At 59.8% G+C, this 20,809-nt stretch overlaps 1 protein-coding gene across 4 annotated transcripts; it reads left to right on the forward strand.

The window, feature by feature from the left end:
- Positions 1–987: 987 nt before the first annotated feature.
- RNASET2 (ribonuclease T2) lies at positions 988–18,206 on the forward strand. 4 transcript variants are annotated; one of them, XM_037126099.2, is made up of 10 exons: positions 988–1,076; positions 2,312–2,490; positions 4,777–4,837; positions 7,416–7,471; positions 8,922–8,979; positions 11,509–11,579; positions 13,595–13,708; positions 15,520–15,565; positions 16,868–16,942; positions 17,839–18,206. In XM_037126099.2, the coding sequence occupies exons 2-10, from the start codon at positions 2,402–2,404 to the stop codon at positions 18,037–18,039; spliced, it is 771 nt and encodes a 256-aa protein (XP_036981994.2). In that variant the 5' UTR covers positions 988–1,076; positions 2,312–2,401; the 3' UTR covers positions 18,040–18,206. The 4 variants fall into 4 exon arrangements, with proteins under 4 accessions (XP_036981994.2, XP_036981992.2, XP_053524726.1 ...); XM_037126097.2 differs by lacking the exon at positions 988–1,076 and adding an exon at positions 1,358–1,598; XM_053668751.1 differs by lacking the exon at positions 988–1,076 and adding an exon at positions 1,966–2,216.
- Positions 18,207–20,809: the final 2,603 nt, after the last annotated feature.

Consider the following 20,809-nt stretch of genomic DNA (forward strand, 5'->3'; position numbering starts at 1 on the left):
GTGGATTTCGTGGGGCCCTCATTTGATTGTAATGTATAAACCCAGGGGTGAAACTCCCATTCTATCCAGCATGTTCTCAGTCCACTGAGATTTTTCTTCACAGCCATTGTCATCAGTTTGGCTGAAAGAAACTCATAAAAATTCTTACAGGTTTGGACCTTTCTTGCGTTGACATCATGGGGCCACTCTGATTGGTCACGACAGAGGCATAGGCCGGCCTGTGGGGGGGTGTATTCCCAGTCCTCCCCACCCAGTTCTAACATTTACTTCTCTCCACAAAGAAGCCTCTTTTTGCGAAATCCTCGAGAAACCTGCAGATCCCCGGTCAGGTTTTTTTTTTTTTTTAAACCTGTACAGAGTTTTGTAAGAATTTGAGTCCAAACTGGTGGCACTGCATTGCAGGGAAGCGAGATCTCAAGTGTCCCTGAGAATGAGGTTAGCGGTTTCTTTTGTGCATTCAGGATCCAGAAGGGGACGCAGGTGAGAGAAAGCAGGGGGGGTGGTGCAGGAAAATTAAGGCGGTGTGCTCCCTTTAGGGGTCCGGAGGAGACGGGTGCCTCCAGCATTTCCAAGGTGTGGCAACGTAGACTGCCAAGAGCAATGCCCAGGGCTGCTCAAACCTTTCAATCACTAAAGAAGTTAAAGGCCTGGGGGCGACTGTGCACCTTGACCCTCCCAGTGGCGGGTTTATGATCCGATCACCCTGTAAGGTGACTGTCGGTTAGATTTATTGCAGCGTCCCCCTTTCACCCACAGGAAGCACACATTTCGTTTAAAACGGCGAGTTCTCCGTGGGCTTCACCACGTACTCCGTGGGAGTACGTATTTCTTGGGCTTCTGATATTCAGGCAGGCCCGGGGGGGCGGAGGGCCCAGAGGAAGCTGCAGGGTTTTTACTCACGAGGTTGATAGGAATGGACATTAACGAGGTGCTGGGCCGGGGGTGGGGGGCGGTTGCGAGCTGGGGGGCGGGCGCAGTGCAGATCTGGGCAGAAAACCCGCTGAGGAAGTGGAAAGGGCAGCGACTTCGGTCGGCCCCGGGCCCAGAGCGCGCTTCCTGGGCAGCCTGCGGAGCTGGTAAGAATCTCCGACGGCGACGACAAGACCCGGAGCGTTATTCCCCGGGCGTGGCCCCATCAGATCACCTCTCATCTGAGAGCCGGCCCTGGGCCTCAGCGCGGGGGTGCCCGGCCATCAGAGGGGGCCGTGTCTGAGGACCTGGAAGGAGGGATGAGGACCGGCCGGTGGCCAAGAGGCGGGCGGCTGTCATCCAGGAGTGGCCTCCCTTCCTCCCTGCAGCCGGCCTCCAGGGGTCGCACCGTCCTGAGCTCCAGGGCAAGGGGCGCTCGCTGGCGGCGGGGGCGCGGCCACCCGTACGCTTCTCCTCCTGACTACGCTCGGAGAAGGATGGTGGCCCTGGGGCAGGGAGCAGTCCAGCCGGGCCCGCCGCCTGGCGGTTCTCTCCAGGGCCCCGAGGCGCTGCACAGGGTGGGGACCCTGCGGCGGGAACAGAATTAGGCGGGGGCGGGGAGCTTGGAAGTCTCAGGCCTGCAGCAGGAAGGCGGAGACCCGCCACGGCGCCCGCTGAGCTCCTTTAAGGTAACAGGCTGACCCGAAGAGACAGCCGTGCTCGCCTCGGGGCGGGGACACAGACGACCTCGGGGCGGGCGGCTCTAAAGCCGGCCTCAAGGGTGGGAGACGCGAGCGGGCAGGCACGGTGGAGAGAAGAGCCGCCGCAAGGAGCCCGGGAGGAAACCGTACACCCTGGCTGGGGGCGGAGCCTTCCCGGCAGGGGGCGGAACCCTGGGGGGCGGGGCGCAACGTTAGGACGTCGTGGGGCGTGTCCGTCAGCCGGGCGCTCTGCAGCTTGCGTCGGGGGCCTGTCCGTCTGTGGGGCGTGTCCATCTGGAGGCGTGTCCACCTGGGGGCGTGCTCGTTGCGGGGGCGGATCCGAGGCCTGTCCGGGTCGGGGGCGGAGACCTTCGGGCCTGGAGGCTGCAACGGCGAGAACTGCTGCGGGGTGGCAGTGGGGGTCACAGCGCAGCGCGGGCAGGGACGCGGGAGCGTCCGGCGGGCTTCGGTGAGGCGGCGCGCCCTTTGGCGCTCGGGTGCTCTAGGCACTCCGGGTGGTCGGCGGGCCGAGAGCCGGCGCGTGGGGTCCACTCAAGCCCGGGGCCCGCTCGGAACGGCTGCTCGGAGCGGTGACTCGGGGTCTCGGTCAGTGGAACCCCTCGTGAGCGGGGCGGACGGCGCTGCTCGCTGGCCTGCGGTCCGGTGCAGAGACCGGCTTAAGAAACAGTGTCCGTTTTCAGGGACGTGCAAGGTTTGGCCCGGACCCTCTGTGTGCTTTGGAAGCGGAGCCTCTGCGCCCCTGCAGGGTCTCTCCCAGAAGTCTCGGCGCGATGAAGCCTGCAGCAGCTCGCCGCGTCGTCCTGTGCTCCTTCTGCCTGGCCTTCTGCTCCCTTTGTTGCGCGCAGGAGCTCTGGAGGAGGTAGGCGAGCCCCTGCGTCCGCGGTGCGGGTCCTGCCGGCTGTCCTCGGCGCTTCCGGGTTCCTGCGCGGGCGGCGGCATCCGCAGAGGGTCCCAGCTTCGGAGGGGGCGGTGCCGGATAGTCGCGGTGTGTCCCTCCTCTGAAATTCTCCCCGAGGTTGTTGGAGCACCTGTAGTTTAGACTGCAGCGCACTGTTAGTGAGACGGGGCTTGGTTCCTCCTTTTAAGTTTCCTGCTCTGCCCCTCGCTTCCCTCAATGGTTGGGGGGGGGGGGGTGTTGGGCGGTGAATGGGCTGTGTCGTTCAGGATCCTCACTCGACTTTGTACGGGAAACCAAAGCTAGAGTACCAGGTTTGAATTTTTCCTTCTAGTTTTCTTTGAGTAATGATCACACTAATAGAAGGATTTCACGCTTACACAAGTGTGGGAAAAGGTGGGTTTTAACTTTTTAAAGACAGCTTTAATGAAACCGTTGCTATTTTAGTATCTATTTCTAAAGGAAACGTTATGTTCCAGTGTTCCCAGAAAGCATATTTTCTGAAGAGCCACAGGCACTAGCTGGTTTCTGCCCTCGGGTGCAGGGTGTCACTGGAGGGGCGGTGGGTGCAGCAGTGGCCGAGTGGGGCCGTGCACGGAGATGGAAACAGCGCCTGCCTTCGCCCCTGCGGGCGGTTTGGGTTGGTTGGCCATCCTCAGGCACAACACAAGACTTCGGGTTCCACCGCTGCTGCGCCTCCACCCACGGTCCCCTGGGGCGCTGCGGGAGGCAGCCGATCAATGTTTCTCCTTCTCTCTGCCTTCTTCTCTCTAAAATCAATAAACATATCCTCGGGTGAGGATTAAAAAGAAGTTATATATAAAAACACCTACCCCTACCGTGCATGCGTGCTAGGAACAGGGTCAAGGGTCATCAGTCAGTGTCAGCTAAAGACCAGGGCTGGAGTCTGTGCCCCCACAACATACGCCATGCACCCTCCTTGACTGGACAGTGCCCTGACTGGGACAAAGTTGGCCCAGACCCTGGAGGGCTGCACAGGTCAGCGGGCGTTTTCCCAGGATGACCGGGCTGAGAACGCAGTGACTGGCTCTCTCTCCCTCTGCTCTGGGGGTCCCCAGCTTCTCCGTGCTGTGGGAGGAAGCTTCTCTGCGCTCGTGTCCCCTTGGCCTGGACCGTGGCCGGGGACTGTGTTTCAGATGTCTTGGTAGTCTCGGTAGTTTCAGTGCAATCAGTGACAGTCTGGGCTCTGGGCCATGGCCTGGCCTGCAGCCTTGGTCTCCACCTGTGTGAAGTCGGGTTTTGCATCTGGGGTGAAGCTTCCAACACCTCTCCCAGCCCTGACGCTCACGCTGCAGTTCCTGTGGCTTTTCTTCTACACCGAGTGCTTGCCCCATCGTTTCAGACCTAAAAGCAAGGTTTCATAACACCGACGATTGGCACCTACTCAGCGGTACTCACTTATGCACGCAATCAAAGGTGCCCAGGCCTGGTCCCATTTCACCTGTGAACCCTCTGCTTGAGGACGTCCCATTGCTGCCTCTGTCTGCAGCCTGAGTCCTTTCTGTCTCATCTGTCCGTCTGTCTGCTGAGCCTGGCAGACGGGGCTGGCGCTTCCTGTTGACAGTGTGCATGTGACGCAACTCTGATCCCTTATGGGAAAGTCTTAGTGTTCAGGTGGCACCCAGGGCCGGATGGGGCACCCTCTGGTCTCAGGGCACCCATGCTGCAGAGAACAGGGTCGTTCTCTGAATGGGTGTGACTGAAGGACCTCGGCTGCTTCAGTGGCAGCCAAATGAACGAAGCAGTGGAGTTGGCAGGGCCTGTGGGTTTCACCAGGGGACGAGGGGCCCGGGTCTGTCCGTGAGTCTGCTCAGGACAGAGGTGCTGTGTGGCTCTTCCCGCCTTCCCAGCATCCGCTGCCCTTGAGGAGCCTTCCTGGCTCCCTGACCGGAATTTCAGCCCCGCCCCGCCCAGCCATGCCTGTCTGCTTCCTGAGTTATATTTTTCACCACTTGTCACCGCACAGCGCCGCGAGTGGGCTTCACTCACTGAGGTGTCGTCTTCCACACGGGCAGGTGCACTTCGGGAGCGTGGGGACTCGGCCATCACTCAGGGTGGTGCCCGGGGACTCCATCCCTCACTTGGGACGGCTTCCCTGACCACAGAGGTACCCCGCCCGCAGTAGGGCACTCAGTGCTTCTCGAGGGGGTGAAAGCATTAATGGAAGGGTGGACTGATTTACTGTGACTTTGAAACAGTTTTGGAAAACGAGTTCCTTGTCTTTCACAGTGGCGACCACGAGTGGAAAAAGCTGATTATGGTTCACCACTGGCCTACGACCGTGTGCAAGGTGAGTGTTTCTGCCCCGGTGGCCCCTCCATCCAGGGAACCCCGCCCCCAGTGGTTTGGGGGAAGTCCCTCCCTGAGGGCCGAGGACCGCAGGCTGGGAGGTGCAGGAGCGGGTCCCCGCAGGACACTGCCTCTCCACGAGCCTGTGACCGGTTCCCAGGGGCTGTGACCCAGTGCCGCAACCCGGGTGGCTCAGAACGTCAGGAGTGTGTTTTCTCAGTTCCGGAGGCTGAGGTCTGAAGCTGAGATGCTGGCAGGGTTGGCCCCTTCTGGAAGCTTCTGGCATTGCTGGCTGTGCTTGGCTCGTAGACACGTCACTCCAGGCTCCGCTCTGTGCTCACAGGGGGCCTCCGATCTGTGTCTCTGTGCCTTGTGAAAGCCCCAGGGATCGGAATCAGGGCCCACCCCACCCAGTTGGCCCCCACCTTCACCCAAGGATACCGTGAAGACCCTGTTTCCAGTTGAGGCCGAGGTCCCAGGCCCTCAGCCGTCTTTGCTGGGGACGGGGCTCAGCTGGCTGCAGGGCTGACCCGGCTCCTCCCTTCGTTTCTGCAAGTCTGGTTGGAATGTGTCCGCAGAGACCGCAGCCTTCTGGGCTCTGCTCCGCACAGATGCAGCCCCTGGTCCCCCGCAGGCCGGTCGTCCTGTCTGTGCCCCTGTCTCGTCCTGGGCCCTCTGTCCTTACAGTGTCACTGCGGAGAAGACCCTGTCTGAGATGGAGGGGCTCTGTCTCAGTGTGGGGGGACCCTGCCTCAGCTCGCCCCTCCTCTATGGGCGGGGAGTAAAGCTGCTGCCCGTGGCCCAGACCCGAAGTGCCCCCCGCAGTGCCGGGCGATCTCTAGACACTCGGAGAGTGTTTCTGAAGTTCTCGCTCCAGAATCTAAGTTACAAGAGGCCCCTCCTTTAATCACTGAGAGCTGGAAACAGCCAATAACTGCCTTGTGGTTTGGTCACCCGTGACACCCAGAGCCCTGTGGCTTCTTCCCACTTCCTCACCGACTGATTTTTCTGCTGACAAATGAAGATGAATATCACTTGTTACTCCCACCGAATTGCACTCCCGACCCAGGAGTGTTTCTAACAGTGTGCACACGCACCGGACGGGGCTGCTCTGTGTGCAGCTTTGCACACTTCACAAGTATTATCCTGCCCGCCTCCCCTTGTGGTTTCTCTGCTCTGGGGGCAGGTGCGGGGAGGGCACAGCGCCTGTCACCTGTGTCCAGTTTGGTTGGCAGCCCCGTCTGGCTCCCGGTCAGTTAAGTGGTGGCGGGAAGGGCCTGTGTGTGCAGAGCTGTGTCCTGGGCCACGCGGGGGCTTTCCCTCAGGGCAGGGGCAAGGTCCCCGGTGGGCGAGGCAGCTGTGGGACCACCGTGGGTGTGTTCAGGCTGCTGATGGAACCCCACGGAAGTGCCTTCCTGCCTTGAGGCTTCGGAAGTGAGATTTCAGCAATTGTGTAACTAGTGAAGTGTCATTATCAGGGAATTCTTTTCAATCTGGGCAGTCACTCTCGTCTGGGTGCCACCCCGGGCACCTTTCCCCCGAGGGAGGTGGGCCTCACAGGTGTGGGGACAGGCCTGTCCTCCTGCTCAGCATGGCCCCTGGGGCGCCTGCCAGAGTCCTCCCTGGCGATGGAAGCCAGCCGCCCCGTGGGCCCCGGCACCCCGGAAAGCCTCCCCCAGACGCCGGTCATGGAGCCGGCAGGAGACCCAGGCTGGCGCTGGTCTGGCTTTGCTCTTCCCCAGACTGACCCTCTCGGTCTGCACTGGGGACCCGGGGCCCGCGGCTCTGACCCTGCCTTTGTCACCCTGCTCTCTTGCTGGTCATTCCGTGGCCTCCTCACAGCAGATAGTTCAGCTACTTCCCCAGACCCCCAGTGTCCAGACCAGTCACAGAAGCCACTGTGCCCCAGCCGGTGATTCAGAGGGGAAGGATCGAGGACGGGGCACGCCCACCTCCCGCCCCACAGTTGCCCCGGCCCTCACCTGGCCCTTGCCTGGCCCTTTCTATTTGCATATCTCATTTGATAGTGAAAATATATTTCCTGATGGCTGTTTATTTAGGAAAAACTCCATTTTAGCTGAGCAGTGTGGAGGTCCCCGAAGAGCGTTACATGGACAGGGTCTCGTGTGTCTCATCACTCACTCCTGTTCTGGCCTCGGCGTTCGGTGGTTCCCATTGGGCTGCCGCGTTTGGACTTGGTGCTGGACAGATGTCAGGCCCGTGGGGGTCGTGAGACTTGTCCCCAAACACCCATTCACAGTTAAGTGACAGGAGACGTATTCACGGACAGTAGTGTTTCCACCAGATTGACTCGATTTGCGAGCAGATAAAAAAGAGCAAAAACTGGCTTTTAATTCTGTCGTTTAGACTGAGGGTCGGTGTACTCATTGCCAGTCCGACCTCCGGCCTGCGCAGTCTCCCCATGAATGTGTTGCGGGAGTGAAATGATCGCAAATTCGGGCAGGACTTGGTTCGTGTGGATCCCTCCCGGGCGTCACCGGTGCAGCGGGAGAAAGGAGGGCCGCCGAGCGTGCTTCAGTGAGCCGCGGACCGACGCCTCTCTGCCTGTCTCTTTGCAGGAGGTCACGAACGACTGCAGAAGCCCCCCGGATTACTGGACGATACACGGACTCTGGCAAGCGCTCCACACAGCGAAAGCTCGGCCCTCGGGGGGGGGGGGGGGCTCTAGCTTGAGTCTGGTCCTAGTGTCTGCACTTGAGGTTTTTGTCCGGATTTTATTTTAGTAGACCCTGCAGCTTATTCAGTGGACCAGACCCTCATTTAAAAACACCACTGGTGTCTCTGACATAATCCTAATTCTGTTGTTGCTGTTATTTAGTTCCATTTTTGATATGCATTTAAGGATTCTGGGTGTATTTTAGGATTAGTACATTTTAATTTTCTCATTTCTTCTTTGGGAGACAGTAAGTGAATTATATTTTAATCATTATTTTTTAGATTTTATGTATTTTTGTTTTTAGAGAGAGGGGAAAGGAGGGAGAAAGAGAGGGAGAGAAACATCATTGTGCAAGAGAGAGATTGATTTGATGCCTGCGGGGGGCCCGGCCCCGCAACTCAGGCATGCCCCCTGACTGGGAATTGAACCGGCGACCTTTTGGTTCTCCGGCCAGCAATCTGTCCTCTGAGCTGCACCAGCCAGGGCTGTATAATCTGTGTTACACACACTCCACAGACACCCAGGCTCATTTTCCTGCCTTTGTCCATGTTTTGTTTAGTCCGTTCCTTTGCTCCCCACGCGTGTATTTGGGGTGCCAGACTGTGCACATTAACATGCCCACCACTGGTCTGTCCATCCCCGCTCGGTCGAGAGCAGGCCCTACTGCTGTGGCTGGCACGGGCGGGCCTCGGGACAGGGGTCCGCAGAGAGCAGAGTGGACCGGGGCCCGGGGACCTGGCCTCTAGGCCACCTTCCCCCAAGTGTCGGGGACCTGGACGCTGTAGTGTGTGGGACCCTGAGTTTCTGGGGTTGTCTGGTGCCTCTGCTGCCCCACCTGTGAGGGATGACAGTGCACAGTGACGCTGCTGTCCCCGTGGGGGTGGCTTCTGTTCCAGGCCAGGGACAGCTTTTGACACCAGGAGAACAATGGGGGTCTGGAGAGTAAATTTGGCGACCTCGAGGCCCAGGCTGAAGCTGTAGGTGCCTGAGGCCAGGGTGACATGCAGACCCAGGGCTTGGTGCTGTAAAAAACTGTCCCAGCTGAGCCCTTCTTCACATTGTCCCCTTAACCGTCACCTCCCTTTGAAGGGATGGCGCTCCTGCTATCCTCCTGCTTGGTTGTGGAGTGGGGTTTGCACAGCACAGCTCCCTGACAGCTGCGACCCCCCCAGCTGGAACCCCGCCAACCTGCCTGGGAGCGCCTCCTGCTGGGTGCTGCTGTTAGCATCAGGCCAGCGCAGTCCGCCACCCTCTCCTCTGCGGGTCGGTGCCTGACCCTCTCGTGTCCCGTGCGTCCCCACTGAGGGTCCCTTCATCCTCTGCAGACCTCAGTGGGATGTTTTCTCCTGTCCTTGAAACCCATCCCAACCCAGACTGAATCATCTCTCTTTCCTGTTTAAATCTCCAGGGCTGACAAAGCAGAAGCATGCAACCGCTCCTGGCACTTCAATTTTAACGAGATTAAGGTACGAACTCCTCCTGACGTCACTCCCCATGGTGTCGCCCCGGGGTGCTGACCGGTGCCCTCAGGCCAGCTTTAAAGAGAGGGTCATGACTCATTAGCCAGGATCGAACCCCTGGCACCTCAGGACATGTGAACTCAGACCCTAAACGAAAAAGGAACAAACCCTCTCCTCCGCCCAGACCCTGGGAACGAGCCGCGGGGTTCCTGGGGAACCCAGCAGCAGCCACTGGGACTGCGGGGGCTCTCACCTGCCAGCCCCTCACCTGCCCGCCCAGAGCCCCACCCTGCTGCTCCCAGAGTCCCTGCTGCCGTTCCATCCCCCGCCCCCCAGCTTGGCAGATGGCAGGCACACCCAGATGGACAGCCGTGGCTCGCAGAAGAGACAGCTGTACCTTGGCTGTCCTTCGTGGCCTGTGAGGGGCAGGTTTCTCCCTGGGGCTGGACGCTGGGAGGGAGTGACCAGTCCTTCCGGTCAGAGGGCCCTGCCAGTGATACCTCGCAGGCCGGAGAGAGGTCAGCCAATGCGCTGCCCACGCACACACGCGTGTGCACATCTGTGCAGGTGCTTCCCTCTCCTGGGGGGGTTGTGACCGGTCATCTGCCAGGGCCACCAGCACCTGGACTTCAGGCCACTAGGGCCCCCCTGCTTCCTGGGGCAGACTCAGGAGGTGCTAGAATTACGGGTCCTCCCAGGAATGCGCGGCCCCCAGAGGACAAGGTCATTAGCTCTAAACCCACCACGGGCTCTAGTCCACGGGGATTGTTTTCTCTTCGTCCCTCGGGGACCCTCAGCGGCGTGGGCCAGCTGTAGGGGTCATTAGTGCCCCCCAAAGCTGGCAACGCACCCTCCTCAGAGGCACTTTCCTCTTCCCAGACCTACTTTGTCTCCCCCCCCCCCCCCCAATGCTTCAGGGACCTTCCTGGTTAAATTGTGTGACCCTAGAGTGGAATTAGAGACGAATTTATTCAGTGACCGTGCACTGCTACTGGCCAGGTCCCGAGCTCAGGGCTGGAGAGGTGGGGAGCACCACCAGACGTGGTCCCGGCCCACGTTGCTTGATGTCATTGGAGACGGGTGCAGTGACGTCACCTCAGCCACGCCTGGGGAGCGGAGCACCCCAGCGAGGCTCCTCTGAGGAGGTGACATTTGAGCTGGAATCTGATTTAATTAGGTGAAGGGCGAGGAAGGCTGAGGACGCAGCATGTGCCAAGGCCCTGGGGTAGAGAGCACGGAGCCTTTGAGTAGCAGGGAGGGAGCCAGTGTGGCTGGGGTGAGCCGTGAGCCTGGGTGTCAGGGCTGCGGACTACAGAGCCCAGAGTGCTGTGCTGGTTCAGCGTCCTTTCTCTGACCTATGACCCCCCCCCCATGGGAGGGTGCTGGGAGCTGAAGAACCCAGCTCCAGCTGAGTGTAGGTAGGATGTTTAGGGGCTGCCATGTTAGGTGTGAGGGTCAGACACTTGGCTGATTGCAGTGTCCCAGTCAGCATTCGTCCCAAACAAAATGGCCCAGTTTGGGCAATAAGTTGTCTGGTCACTGACCATCATCCCCCAGGGGCTGGTGGGGCAGACGGTGGAGGTGGAGGCAGCAGGGCAGGTTCTGAGGGCGTCGGGCCTCCTCCTCCGCTGCCTCTGCTGAGGTTGCCTCTGCCGGGGGAGGAGAGCTTGTTTGAAGAAAAGCTTGTTTACTGGGATGTTACCTTTTTTTTTAATGGGGGAGGAGAAAGAGAGAGGGAGAGAAATGTCAATGTACGGTTGCTTCCTGTGCGTCCCCTGCTGGGCGTCCCCTGCTGGGAACTGGCCTGCAACCCAGGCCTGTGCCCTGACTGGGAATCAAACCGCAATCCTTTGGTTTGCAGGCCCGCGCTCAATCCACTGAGCCATAGCAGCCAGGGCACTGGATGCTTTGCTTTTCAGGGCAGTTCTAGAAACCTGTAGAAAGGTTGAGTGGCACACGTGTTGTAATTGATGGGCCAGCGCGGTACTTTGTTACTGACTGAAGTTGATCGTTGACACCAGGTCCCTCCTTGTGTTGGACGGTCTGTGGGTTTGGGCAAACGCATGGTGACATCATCCCCCATCGCAGAGTCACACGGAGCAGCGTCACTTCCCAAAAGTCTGCTGAGCTCTTTCCATTCACCCCCCACCTCTCCCCCGACCCCTGGCCGCCCGGTCTCTTTGCTGTTCCTGTAGTTTTCCCAGACTGTCATGGAGTCGGGGGCCCCCCGCCTGTTCGGACTGGCTTTTTCCACTCGGCCGCGTGTGTGGAAGGTTCCCACACGTCTTTTCATGGGTTGGTGGCGCATTTCTCTTTTAAGTGCTGAGTGGCATTACACTGTCTGGATGGACCACTCACCCAGGAGAGCCTGTGTGTTCAAACCTACCTGTGGGGGCTGAGACTTCACGTTTAGATTCTGAGCGGCTCGAACACTTCACGCGGGACAAGCGTGGAATCACAGTAGCTCGCTGAGTGTTATCGATGACCCAGTTCTCATCGTGCGCTGGTCTATCTAAATCCTTTGATTATACGTAGGATCTTTTGCAAGAAATGTATATGTACTGGCCTGATGTCCTCCACTCGCCTGCCAATCGCAGCTCTTTCTGGTAAGTTCCATCAGCATCACACGCCTGAGGCGCGGTGTGAGCCTCGCCAGGGCGCTCCATGGAACTCTGGGACACACAGGTGACACGCAGGTGACAGAGCGCACAACCTGTCCTCTGGGCTGAGCGGCGTGAGTGACCCGTAATGCAGAACGCCTCCCGCACCCCCCCCATATGCTGTCTGTGGTGCCTCCCTCCTCGATGGATAAAAACGAGGGCGGGGAAGGCACTTCATCAGCTCATTTTTAATCTGTTATTTCATTCGTTGCCTCATTTTAAAGACGTCCTCTGCTGAGGTTGAATGACTTGCAGGTCTCAGAAGCCGCCACTCCAAGTCAGACGGGACAGAGTAGCTCCTGGAGAAACTGGGCTGCGTCTGAAATGCCCAGAACAAGGAGGACGTGGTTCAGAAGAGGGTTTACGCGGTTGAAAGGCTCAAGGAGGAAGGAAAGGGGGAGTTTTTGCCGAGCCACAGGCCTCGGCCGCCCCATGGACACACCTCTCAGCGGGGCGAGAGCCGGGCTGAGCCCGGAGGACAGTGCTGTGGAAGATAAAATTAACATTCTTTTATTTATGTTTATTAACTGAAGATAATTCTTCATTTTCTTCATCTCACTCCAGTGTGTCAGTTTACAATTCAGATTACAACTGGTCAGGTTTTGTCCAAAAGGGTTAACCTAAAATATTTTTTGTAGCATTTTCAGGAAAAGAGTGAATTTTAGAGAAAAGCTTTCGAAAACAAAATGGAATGACCAGGGTGTCTGCGGTCCTGGTCACGAGTGTTCAGTGCAAGGGGCTGGGGCGGGAAGATGGTTCAGGGCCCGAGGGTCCCGGGTCTGTGGGTTGAAGTCACGCCTCTGACGCGGAGGAGAAGCACGCGGGGCAGGTGGGGGGATGGGCGGTTCGGGCTCCAGCAGGGTTTCCAATGGATAATGTGCCTGGGGAACGGAAACGGGCATTGCAACAGTTGCAGTGCTTCGCAGGGCAGCTCGCTAACTGGCGTGGTAACTAAGTACATCAACTGTCCTGCCTCCAGTTGTCACAGTGTTTCACGTGGCTTAAAAACTAAATCCACAAACATACAAAGGTCTCCTGTGCGCTGGTCCTTGAAGGTTTAATCAACATAGTGCGGGCCAAGTATGCACTTATGCTGGGAAAAGGCAAAGCGATGTCCTTTTCTAGGCTGGGTAGTTCAGTTACGCACTTGAAACGTTTTGTACTGTGACGAAGGCAAACGTCGCCCACTAGTTAATATTACGCCCCCCAGAGCTCCCCAGTACAGAAGGACAGGTGTGGAGAGCACCCACAGCGCCGTCGTCCCTGCTCCCCGTTCGCCACAGGCGGGCCCCAGCTGCCCAGTCACCTTTACTGCAGGGGCGTCTGCCCGGCCCGGCCTTAGCAGGAAGAGGCAGCGGTCAGAAAACCGTTCCCTTTAATGCCAGATAAGAACCGAGTGTGCAGAGCAGACGGCCTGGGTGCTCCAGGGGCTCGAGATCGTGCCCTGAGTGAGATTAACCCTCTCGGTAAATCAGCCCCATTGGGACGCACGCACCACGTACACAGCCCTCTGCTCTTGATTCTCGTCAGGAACGGGGCCAGGCCGGCCAGGCCCAGCGTGGCCACGCAGCCTCCCTGGGGAAGGTGTCCCTGGGCCTCAGCGGTTGGTCCCTGGGGCGGCCCAGGGTGTCACGGGTGACCCCCCCATCTCTGCTCATGTGCTCTGCTTGGGGGTGGGGGAGGAGAGAGGCTGCACGATGGTCACTTCTGATTGGACAGCTTGGTATTAAATGAGAAACGGCCAGTTCCAAGCGAAGTGACCATTGCCTGTGCCACAGATGAGGACTTGGATGCAAGGTTGCCTCTCACACGCCCCCTACTGGGGACCCGGCCACAGCCCAGGCATGCACCCTGACTGGGAACTGAACCAGCGACGGTTCCACAGGCCAGTGCCCAAGCCACTGAGCCACGGCGGCCAGCAGCCCTGTGCCTTTTAACTGGGATGTCCTGCCTCCTTCCAGGAAGCACGAGTGGGAGAAGCACGGGACCTGTGTCGCCCAGCTGGAGGCCCTCAACTCCCAGCAGAAGTACTTCAGCAAGGGCCTGGACCTGTACAAGGGGCTCGCCCTGAACAGGTAGGCAGCCGTGGTCCGGCGGCTCCACACAGGCAGCCGCTGTGTGTGGCAGCCTCCCCGGTGCCCAGACTCTCTCAGGTGTGATGTCCCCACCCCGGGGGGAGCCTGGAGCCACTCAGCGAGGGCAGCTGCCCTCCTCCGGTCTGCGGTCCTGGTCGTGGCCATGCTTGTCCGCAGCACACGTGTCTCCTGCCAGGCCTCTCCATGTCACTGTGGGTCCTGGCCACGCAGAGGGACACGGGGCCTTGGGCTCCGCGCCGGGCGGGGATGTCATTGCTCGGTGCGTCGGCCTAAGGAGAGCAGCCCCGATCAGGGCCTCGTCCAGCCTCGGTTTCCCACGAAAGCGAGTTGAGCGCAGAGGACAGTTCTCAGACCGGTCGTTGGTGACCTCTGGGTCTCTGCTGCAATGCCCACGGAGTAGCGGGGAGGGCGGTGGGCCAGGCCCGAGGCCTCGGGAAGCCCCCAGGCCCTTGGGACGTGGCCGAGGCCTGCGGGGTGCAGAAGCCCTCGGAACAGGTCTCCAGTCACGGGCCTCGGAGCTCTCAGAAACCATCCCCAAGGCGCCCGCTGGGGGCCGGGTCCAACCTGCCTGTCAGGCCTTAAGATTAAGACCTCAAACCTTAGCACCCTGCGTTTTCCTCTGCATTGTAAACCATCACTGCAGAGTGTCTCTCTCAGAGGCAAGCCTGTCGGACACCATAAGCTAGCAGTTTTTTTAATTCACTTATAATTTTAAAGTGGCAAGCCTGATAGAATGCAGAATATCTTGAACGGACAGGTGGACCGGGGGTTCATGCCAAAGGGGGCTGCGTGCCACCTCCCCCGCAGTTTCCCTCTTCACCGGCGTTCCTGGGGACCCCGGCGGCTCCCCCCGGCCCAGCGGGAGGGCGGGGCGCTTTGTCATCATCTCACTCCTCACAGGATGGGGCAGGAACAGGCTAACTTTATAACAGTCTCTGTTTAACCCAACATATTTACGCTATGATCACCGCCACCTGTAATAAATACAGAAATTTGGGAAATGTTGCATTTGGCACAAAGTCTTTGGAGGCCGGCCCTTCTCCTACATGGACAGACAGCAGGGGCAGGCGGTGGGCTGGTGTGTTTCCTGGGCTCCGAGGACCTTGGCTGGACACCCCACCCCACCCTGCCCCGCGAGCTGCAGGGCATCGCAGCCCAGAGACCAGAGCTGACAGAGGCTAGCTCGTCAACGCAGGGTCACTTTGTCAGAAACCGCAGCTAAAGAGGCGCCCCCCGCTCAGCCGACCCACTGTCCCTGCGTCCACTCTGTGTGGCTCCCCCCCAGGTGACCCGGAGAGGCGTGAGGGGCTAGAGGGTTTGGGGGGCACTATCAGTGTGAGAATTTTTATCGTTTCTCCGCGAGGTAGGAAGTTCAACACCCGACACTGGGGGGTGGTCGCTGGAGCTGGTTCAAACCCCGTGCTGCAGGAAAAGCTTCAAGGCTGCAGGTGTTGGAGGTGGCCACAGCTCTGGCCCAGCGCCCTCTCCGGGGACAAGCCTAGAGCCCCAGGCTGATGGCGAACTGTCTTTCAGAACAGGCGTGGCGACTGGGTGGGGGCGGGCCTGCACCCCGTGGACAGCACCCGGAGCAGAAGGAGGCCCGGGCCCGCGGCGCTGGGTGTGGGGCCCGCCTCAGCCACCGGCTCGCTGCCCGTGTTAGTGGGAGAAAAAAGAAGCACTTTACGAGCATCTTCGTTTCCACTCTGAAACGTGATGTTTGGGAAGAACGAGAAAGGAACGTGGACCTTCCTTCTACAGTTAACTTGTTTTTTCCTCACTTTAAACCCTAGCGTGCTCCTGAAGTTGGGGATTCGGCCGTCCGGCAATTACTACCAGGTCAGTCCGCTTTGAACTTCTCGTCAAACGCGTCCCCTCTGACCTGGGGACACCTGGCAGGCTAAAGGGCCAGCCTGGGGGTGCCCTCGGCTTTAGCGTGGCCGGACGGTCCTCCTTCCTACGTCACTGCCAGGCTTGTAGAAACCTTGTGTTCAGTCGTGTTTCCCTGTGCACAGTAAGTGTGCACAGAGGCTGCTTACTTATACCAACGATCGGAAGCGTGTCTGGGTGCGGACCAGGCAGGTGGGATGGGCAGTCTGGGGGGCATTCGGTTTCACAGCATTTCGTTTAAGGACGAAACAGCATTTGTCCCCGTTTTCATGATGACGCTATGCTTTTTCGTTTTTATGATAAGACTGTAGGGACTTGAGCATGACCAGATCTCGTCGGCAGGTGAGCTTGCACGAGAGCAAAGTCGCCTTGGCCCACAGCCGCCCTCCGGCCCTGATTAGCTGCCCAGCAGGGAGAGGGTGTGGCCGCAGGCCCTGAGGTTGCTCTCTGGCCCGTTACTGGGTCAGTCTGTGGCTCTCACATTAGAGAAGCCCAGCCATTCTCGGATGTGGTTTTGTCCTATCGCTGATGTGGGTGAATGAGGTTGAAAGTCACCAATAATAGTTCTGTCGTTCGGGCAGCACGGCTGGACAGAGTGTGACATCCAAGGCCCTTTGGTCTTGCTCTGTGGAGTCTAGCAGGGTCTCTCCCTCCCCCCACGGAGGGTGTGGAGGGGGCAGTGACCCTGGGGATGGATAATCGCTGCCCCCTGACCACCCTTCTTGGGAGCCCCAGGAGAGTAAGGACGCCGGGAGTCATCTGGGCTCCTGCCCCAGGGATGAGGGATTGTGTGCTGAGTGTTGCCCAGAACTCGGCTTCAATTGTACCAAAGGCAGCAGTGACCACAGCTCCTCCGAGTCCTCCAGGCCGCAGGCACTTAGTCGGTTCCAGAGCCGGCACGGTGACTCAGCAGCAGGTCCCAGTGTGCGAGCATCGGCTGGACTGACCGTCCGGGCACCATCTGCTTCTGCACCCGCCCCCCAAGCTCTGGGTGCAGCTGGGGGAGCAAGACAGAGAGCTGGGCGTGTGTGGCCGCGGTCCGGTGGGTGGAGGCCGCGCGCCGCGGCCTGTCCCTGGGGGGCGGGGAGTGGGCGGGGCCGTCCCCTGCACGTCCTGCCCCGTCTGCTGAGCTAGGGCACTGCTGTCAGCCACGTTCTCGAGGATGTGGGCCAGCGTCACGTCTGACCAGAGAGCTGCTAGTCTTTCTTTCTCTTTGGGAGTTTCGTTTCTAATGAACTGTCCTGGTTTCAGATTTCAGATATCAAAGACGCCCTTGCCAGCTTGTACGGAGTCGTACCTAAAGTCCAGTGTCTTCCGCCAGAGCAGGTCAGAGTGCTGTTTCGTGGACCTTCCTGTCGTTATCGGGAGGACAAGTTCCCCTTTATCTGCGGGCAGCTCTATGCAGACCACGGAGTCCCTGGGCGCGGAGTTGCTTGTGTGTGTGTGTGCATATGTGTGCTAAGGTGTGTGCGTGCGAGATGTGACTGTGGGCACACACTACGTGTGTGCTGTGTGTGTGTTGGACTCACCTTGCTCTCTGGCTCCATGCAGACAGGTCTGCTTTCCCAGGATGCCCCTCCCCAGGACGCACCCCCTCCCCAGGACGCACCCCCTCCCCAGGACGCACCCCCCCCCCCGGACCACCCCCCCCTCCCCAGGACGCACCCCCTCCCCAGGACGCACCCCCAACCCCCCCTCCCCAGGACGCACCCCCCCCCCAGGACGCACCCCCCCAGGACGCACCCCCTCCCCAGGACGCACCCCCCCCAGGACGCACCCCCTCCCCAGGACGCACCCCCGCGGAGGGGCTGTGCTGCGGTTGAACATTTCTGGTTTCCTCTGTGGTGTCCGTGGTTCTGTCCAGTTCATAAATGAGCTGTAGCCGTTTTGTCAGCTGAGGGAGACGGGAGTCTCTTGGGGGTAGGATGCGGTTGCCGGTTTGCCCAGGAGCCGCCCCCACCCCGGTGTTGAGATGTGTGTGCGGCTGCCTGCCCGCCCCTGTAGTCGTGCGAATTCCTGGGACAGCAGTGCCCGGTGGGGACCTGGAATCCTGGCAGCACCAGGGCCCTGGCCCAGGTCACTGTAGAAGGAGGGGCGTGTTCCTGGAGCCCGGATCCCAGGCAGGGAGATGCCTCTTGTTCAAGTTCAAAGTCATGGCGATGGTGGAGCTCGGATGATGACCCTGGACCCGAATTCTAACCCACCTCTCCTCTCACATTCAGGATGAGGAGGTGCAGACCCTCGGCCAGATCGAGCTCTGCTTCACGAAGGACCTGCAGCTGCGCAACTGCACGGAGCCCGGGGACCCGTGGGAGCCCAGGGGCGGCAGGGGGCGTGTGCTGCTGGAGGGGGCGCCGCGGGGCTTGGAGGTCTGCGAGGACGGCCCGGTGTTCTACCCCCCGCCCCCCGAGGGTGGGCACTGAGGCCCGCACCCAGCAGTGTGCCCGTTTGAAGCGCAGGAGGCCGCCACAGAGCACAGCCCGGCCTGTGTTCACAGCGGCCTCCGTCCAGCCTGTTTTGTTCTGCTTCTCACGTCGAGTCGAGAGTGGAGTTTTGTCGTGCGTGGAATAAACCACGTTTTCTCTTTTTCCTCCTGTGTTTCTCTGTCACCTTTGGAAGACAAGGCAGGCGCCTGGGTGTTTGGCAGATGGCTGGGGCTTGGGGGAACTGGCCTTCATCCCCGAGGGCGGGCTGCCCCTGGGTCGTCCGAGCACCTGCTGTCAAGCTGGGGCGTCTCCAGCGCCCACCTCAGGGCTAACAAAACAGCACCCCCCGCCCCAGCCTCTCCCTTCGTGGGCCAACCAGGGTGTGTCCTCCAGGGGCCCAGGGGCCGGCAGCTGCTCTGAGGGCACCTGCACCTCTCCCGGGGACCCGGGTGGGTTAGGAGGTGCCAGGCAGCTTCCCGCCCAGGCGTGGGAGCTGCCCCACCAAGTAGACCTGTGGCCGGTTCACACGGGTCCCCTTCCTTCCTGTGGAGACCCCCCCCCTCCCCCCGGTCGGGCAGTGTCCCAGCTCCACACCCTCCCTCCCCTCCCTTTTGAATGTGCGTGGGGACCCGGACGCATACAAAAACGCGGAAACAAAATACGATAATTAATAAATCGTAATACAAGAAGAAGCTGTTTTGCACTCACAACTGAACCTCCTTTGCCACCTTGGGCACCACTTCCTGACACAGACACCCCCGTGATGAAGGCCGGGTTGTAAGTCCGGCGCGTCTGAGACTAACAGTGACTGACAGGGCAACGGGACGACGGCAGCGACACACTGCAGTGACCGTGACGTGAGCGTGGACTCTTCTTCTCAGAGCGTCTCCCTGCCCTGCGCTCGGTGTGTGGACGCTGGGCAGACGCCTGCCCTTCCTGGGCGGCCGCAGCGGGATGGTGCCCGGTTCTCCTCGCCACTCAGAGCAGCGAGCAGTTCGCAGCCTGCGAGCAGCCTCCATCTGTCCTCTGTGTTTCACTCGCTGCTTCTGACCGGCGGGCTGCAGACGCTGCAGGGAGCACCGCTGCGGGCGGGCGAGGGGCGGCTGTGAACTGGGTGAGCCTGACGCTCTCAGGAACGGAGTTTCTTTTTTCACCATTTATAATTGGTCAGCTAATGAGTCGGTGTAACTGATGTGAACAACATAGCCCTGAGTTGCTTGTCTGAGAAAATCCTGATTTTACTCCTGGACAGGCTGGTGTCCTGAGGCTTTTCCAGGGCCCCTGGGGCTGCCTTGACAAATGACCGATGACTGGGCCCTCCCTGCTGTGGGGGCGGGGACCCTGGGCCTGGCCTGGGCGGGCCTGCGGGGACAGGAAGGTTCCCCACTTGGAGCTTCTGGCGGGAAGTGCTGGGCCTCCAGACCTGAGGTCCCTGCAGCCGCAGCCTCCCAGCCCTGCGGCTCCCCCCCTTCTGTCCCCCTTCTGTCCGTCTCTGCTCCCTCATAGCCCTTTCTTTTCTCTCCGACCCAGTTATACTGGGTCAGGGGCACCCAAAGAACTCATCTTCACCGATGGCTCTTCAAAGGCCCTATTTCCAAATACAGCCACGTCCACAGGCCCCGTGGGTGGGAATGCGGAGGAATCCTGGGAAGACACGACTCCCCGCACCTGCCCACAGGCCAGACCCGCGTGGCTGCCTGCCTTTGTAGTTCTGGGTTCTCATTGGCTGTGATGTCTGATTGCTCCAAAGAGGAACCTGCTACAGATCACCCGAGTGAGAAAATGGGGGACCTGGGGCTTGTGGAAGGATGTCACCGAGGCTCCTCTCCCCAGGTGAAGGCCACGCAATTGGTCGGCTTTATTGGTCGGGGCCGAAGGGGTTTGCTGAGCTCGGCGAAGGTCAGCGTTTGTGACCAGCCTTCCTGATAACACACAGACTGATGTTTTGACCACACCTGCTGGGTTCTCAACGGGTACGTTCAAGGGTCCAGCCGTGCACGGCGTAGTTACAGCCGCCTGGGGTGCGTCCACAGGCTTCTGGGGGACAGAGAAGATGGGGGAGCACGGGACGGGTGGAAAGGGCCACGAGGTTAGTCCTGCGGCTCTGCTAGAACGTGACTCAGCAGGTCACTGGTCATTCTCCCTGAAGCAGTGGGCTCTTGCAAACGCAGAGACTCCCCTCTTCCATCTCCGGGACGTTTTCCGGGGCTAGAGTTTTCAGTGTTGGTTCTGTCGCTGTGATTTTCTTCTCTCGCGATGCCAATCACGCACTTGGGGAAGGGTCTCACTGTCACGTTAACCACACAGGGGAAACCACAAGTCTCCCGGAGCACGGACGATCTGGCAGAGCCACAGGGCAGACGGAGACATGGGCACAGACCGCCACCCACAGCCGCTGCCGCAGGAGGGGGGAGAGCTGAGGCCACCCAAACACACAGCCATGTGCAGGCACGTGTGAGTGGCCTTCACGTGTCCACTTAAAAGGCAGAGATGCTCAGAGTGGCCCCAAAGCAAAGCCCAGCTCCGTGGTGAGAGACACGCCTGCAGTGGGTGATGCAGAAACTGCCCACAAGCGGAGACGGCGGCGCACACCTCGTGGTCCTCACACCAGACGCAGCTGGGTTTGTCCCCGGAAGCCCTCAGGGAGGTGTGGGGGGGACGGGGGGGCCTAAAAATAAGCCGTCCCCTAACTGGTCTCCTCAGACAAAGATGCTAAGGGATAAATGTCATAAAACTGTATCCTTTGAGTTCAATCGAAGTGGTACCT

This window comes from Artibeus jamaicensis, unplaced genomic scaffold (genome assembly GCF_021234435.1).
Source record: "Artibeus jamaicensis isolate MK-2021 breed Jamaican fruit bat unplaced genomic scaffold, CSHL_Jam_final contig_497, whole genome shotgun sequence".
NCBI lineage: Eukaryota > Metazoa > Chordata > Mammalia > Chiroptera > Phyllostomidae > Artibeus > Artibeus jamaicensis.

Bases quoted from the DNA above. Each gene is read 5' to 3' on its own strand.
- RNASET2 (XM_037126099.2), top strand. From the start codon at position 2,402: ATGAAGCCTGCAGCAGCTCGCCGCGTCGTCCTGTGCTCCTTCTGCCTG. The intron at 7,472-8,921 runs GCAAGCGCTCCA...TTAAATCTCCAG, and splicing joins TGGACGATACACGGACTCTG to GGCTGACAAAGCAGAAGCAT. The intron at 11,580-13,594 runs GTAAGTTCCATC...GCCTCCTTCCAG, and splicing joins GCCAATCGCAGCTCTTTCTG to GAAGCACGAGTGGGAGAAGC.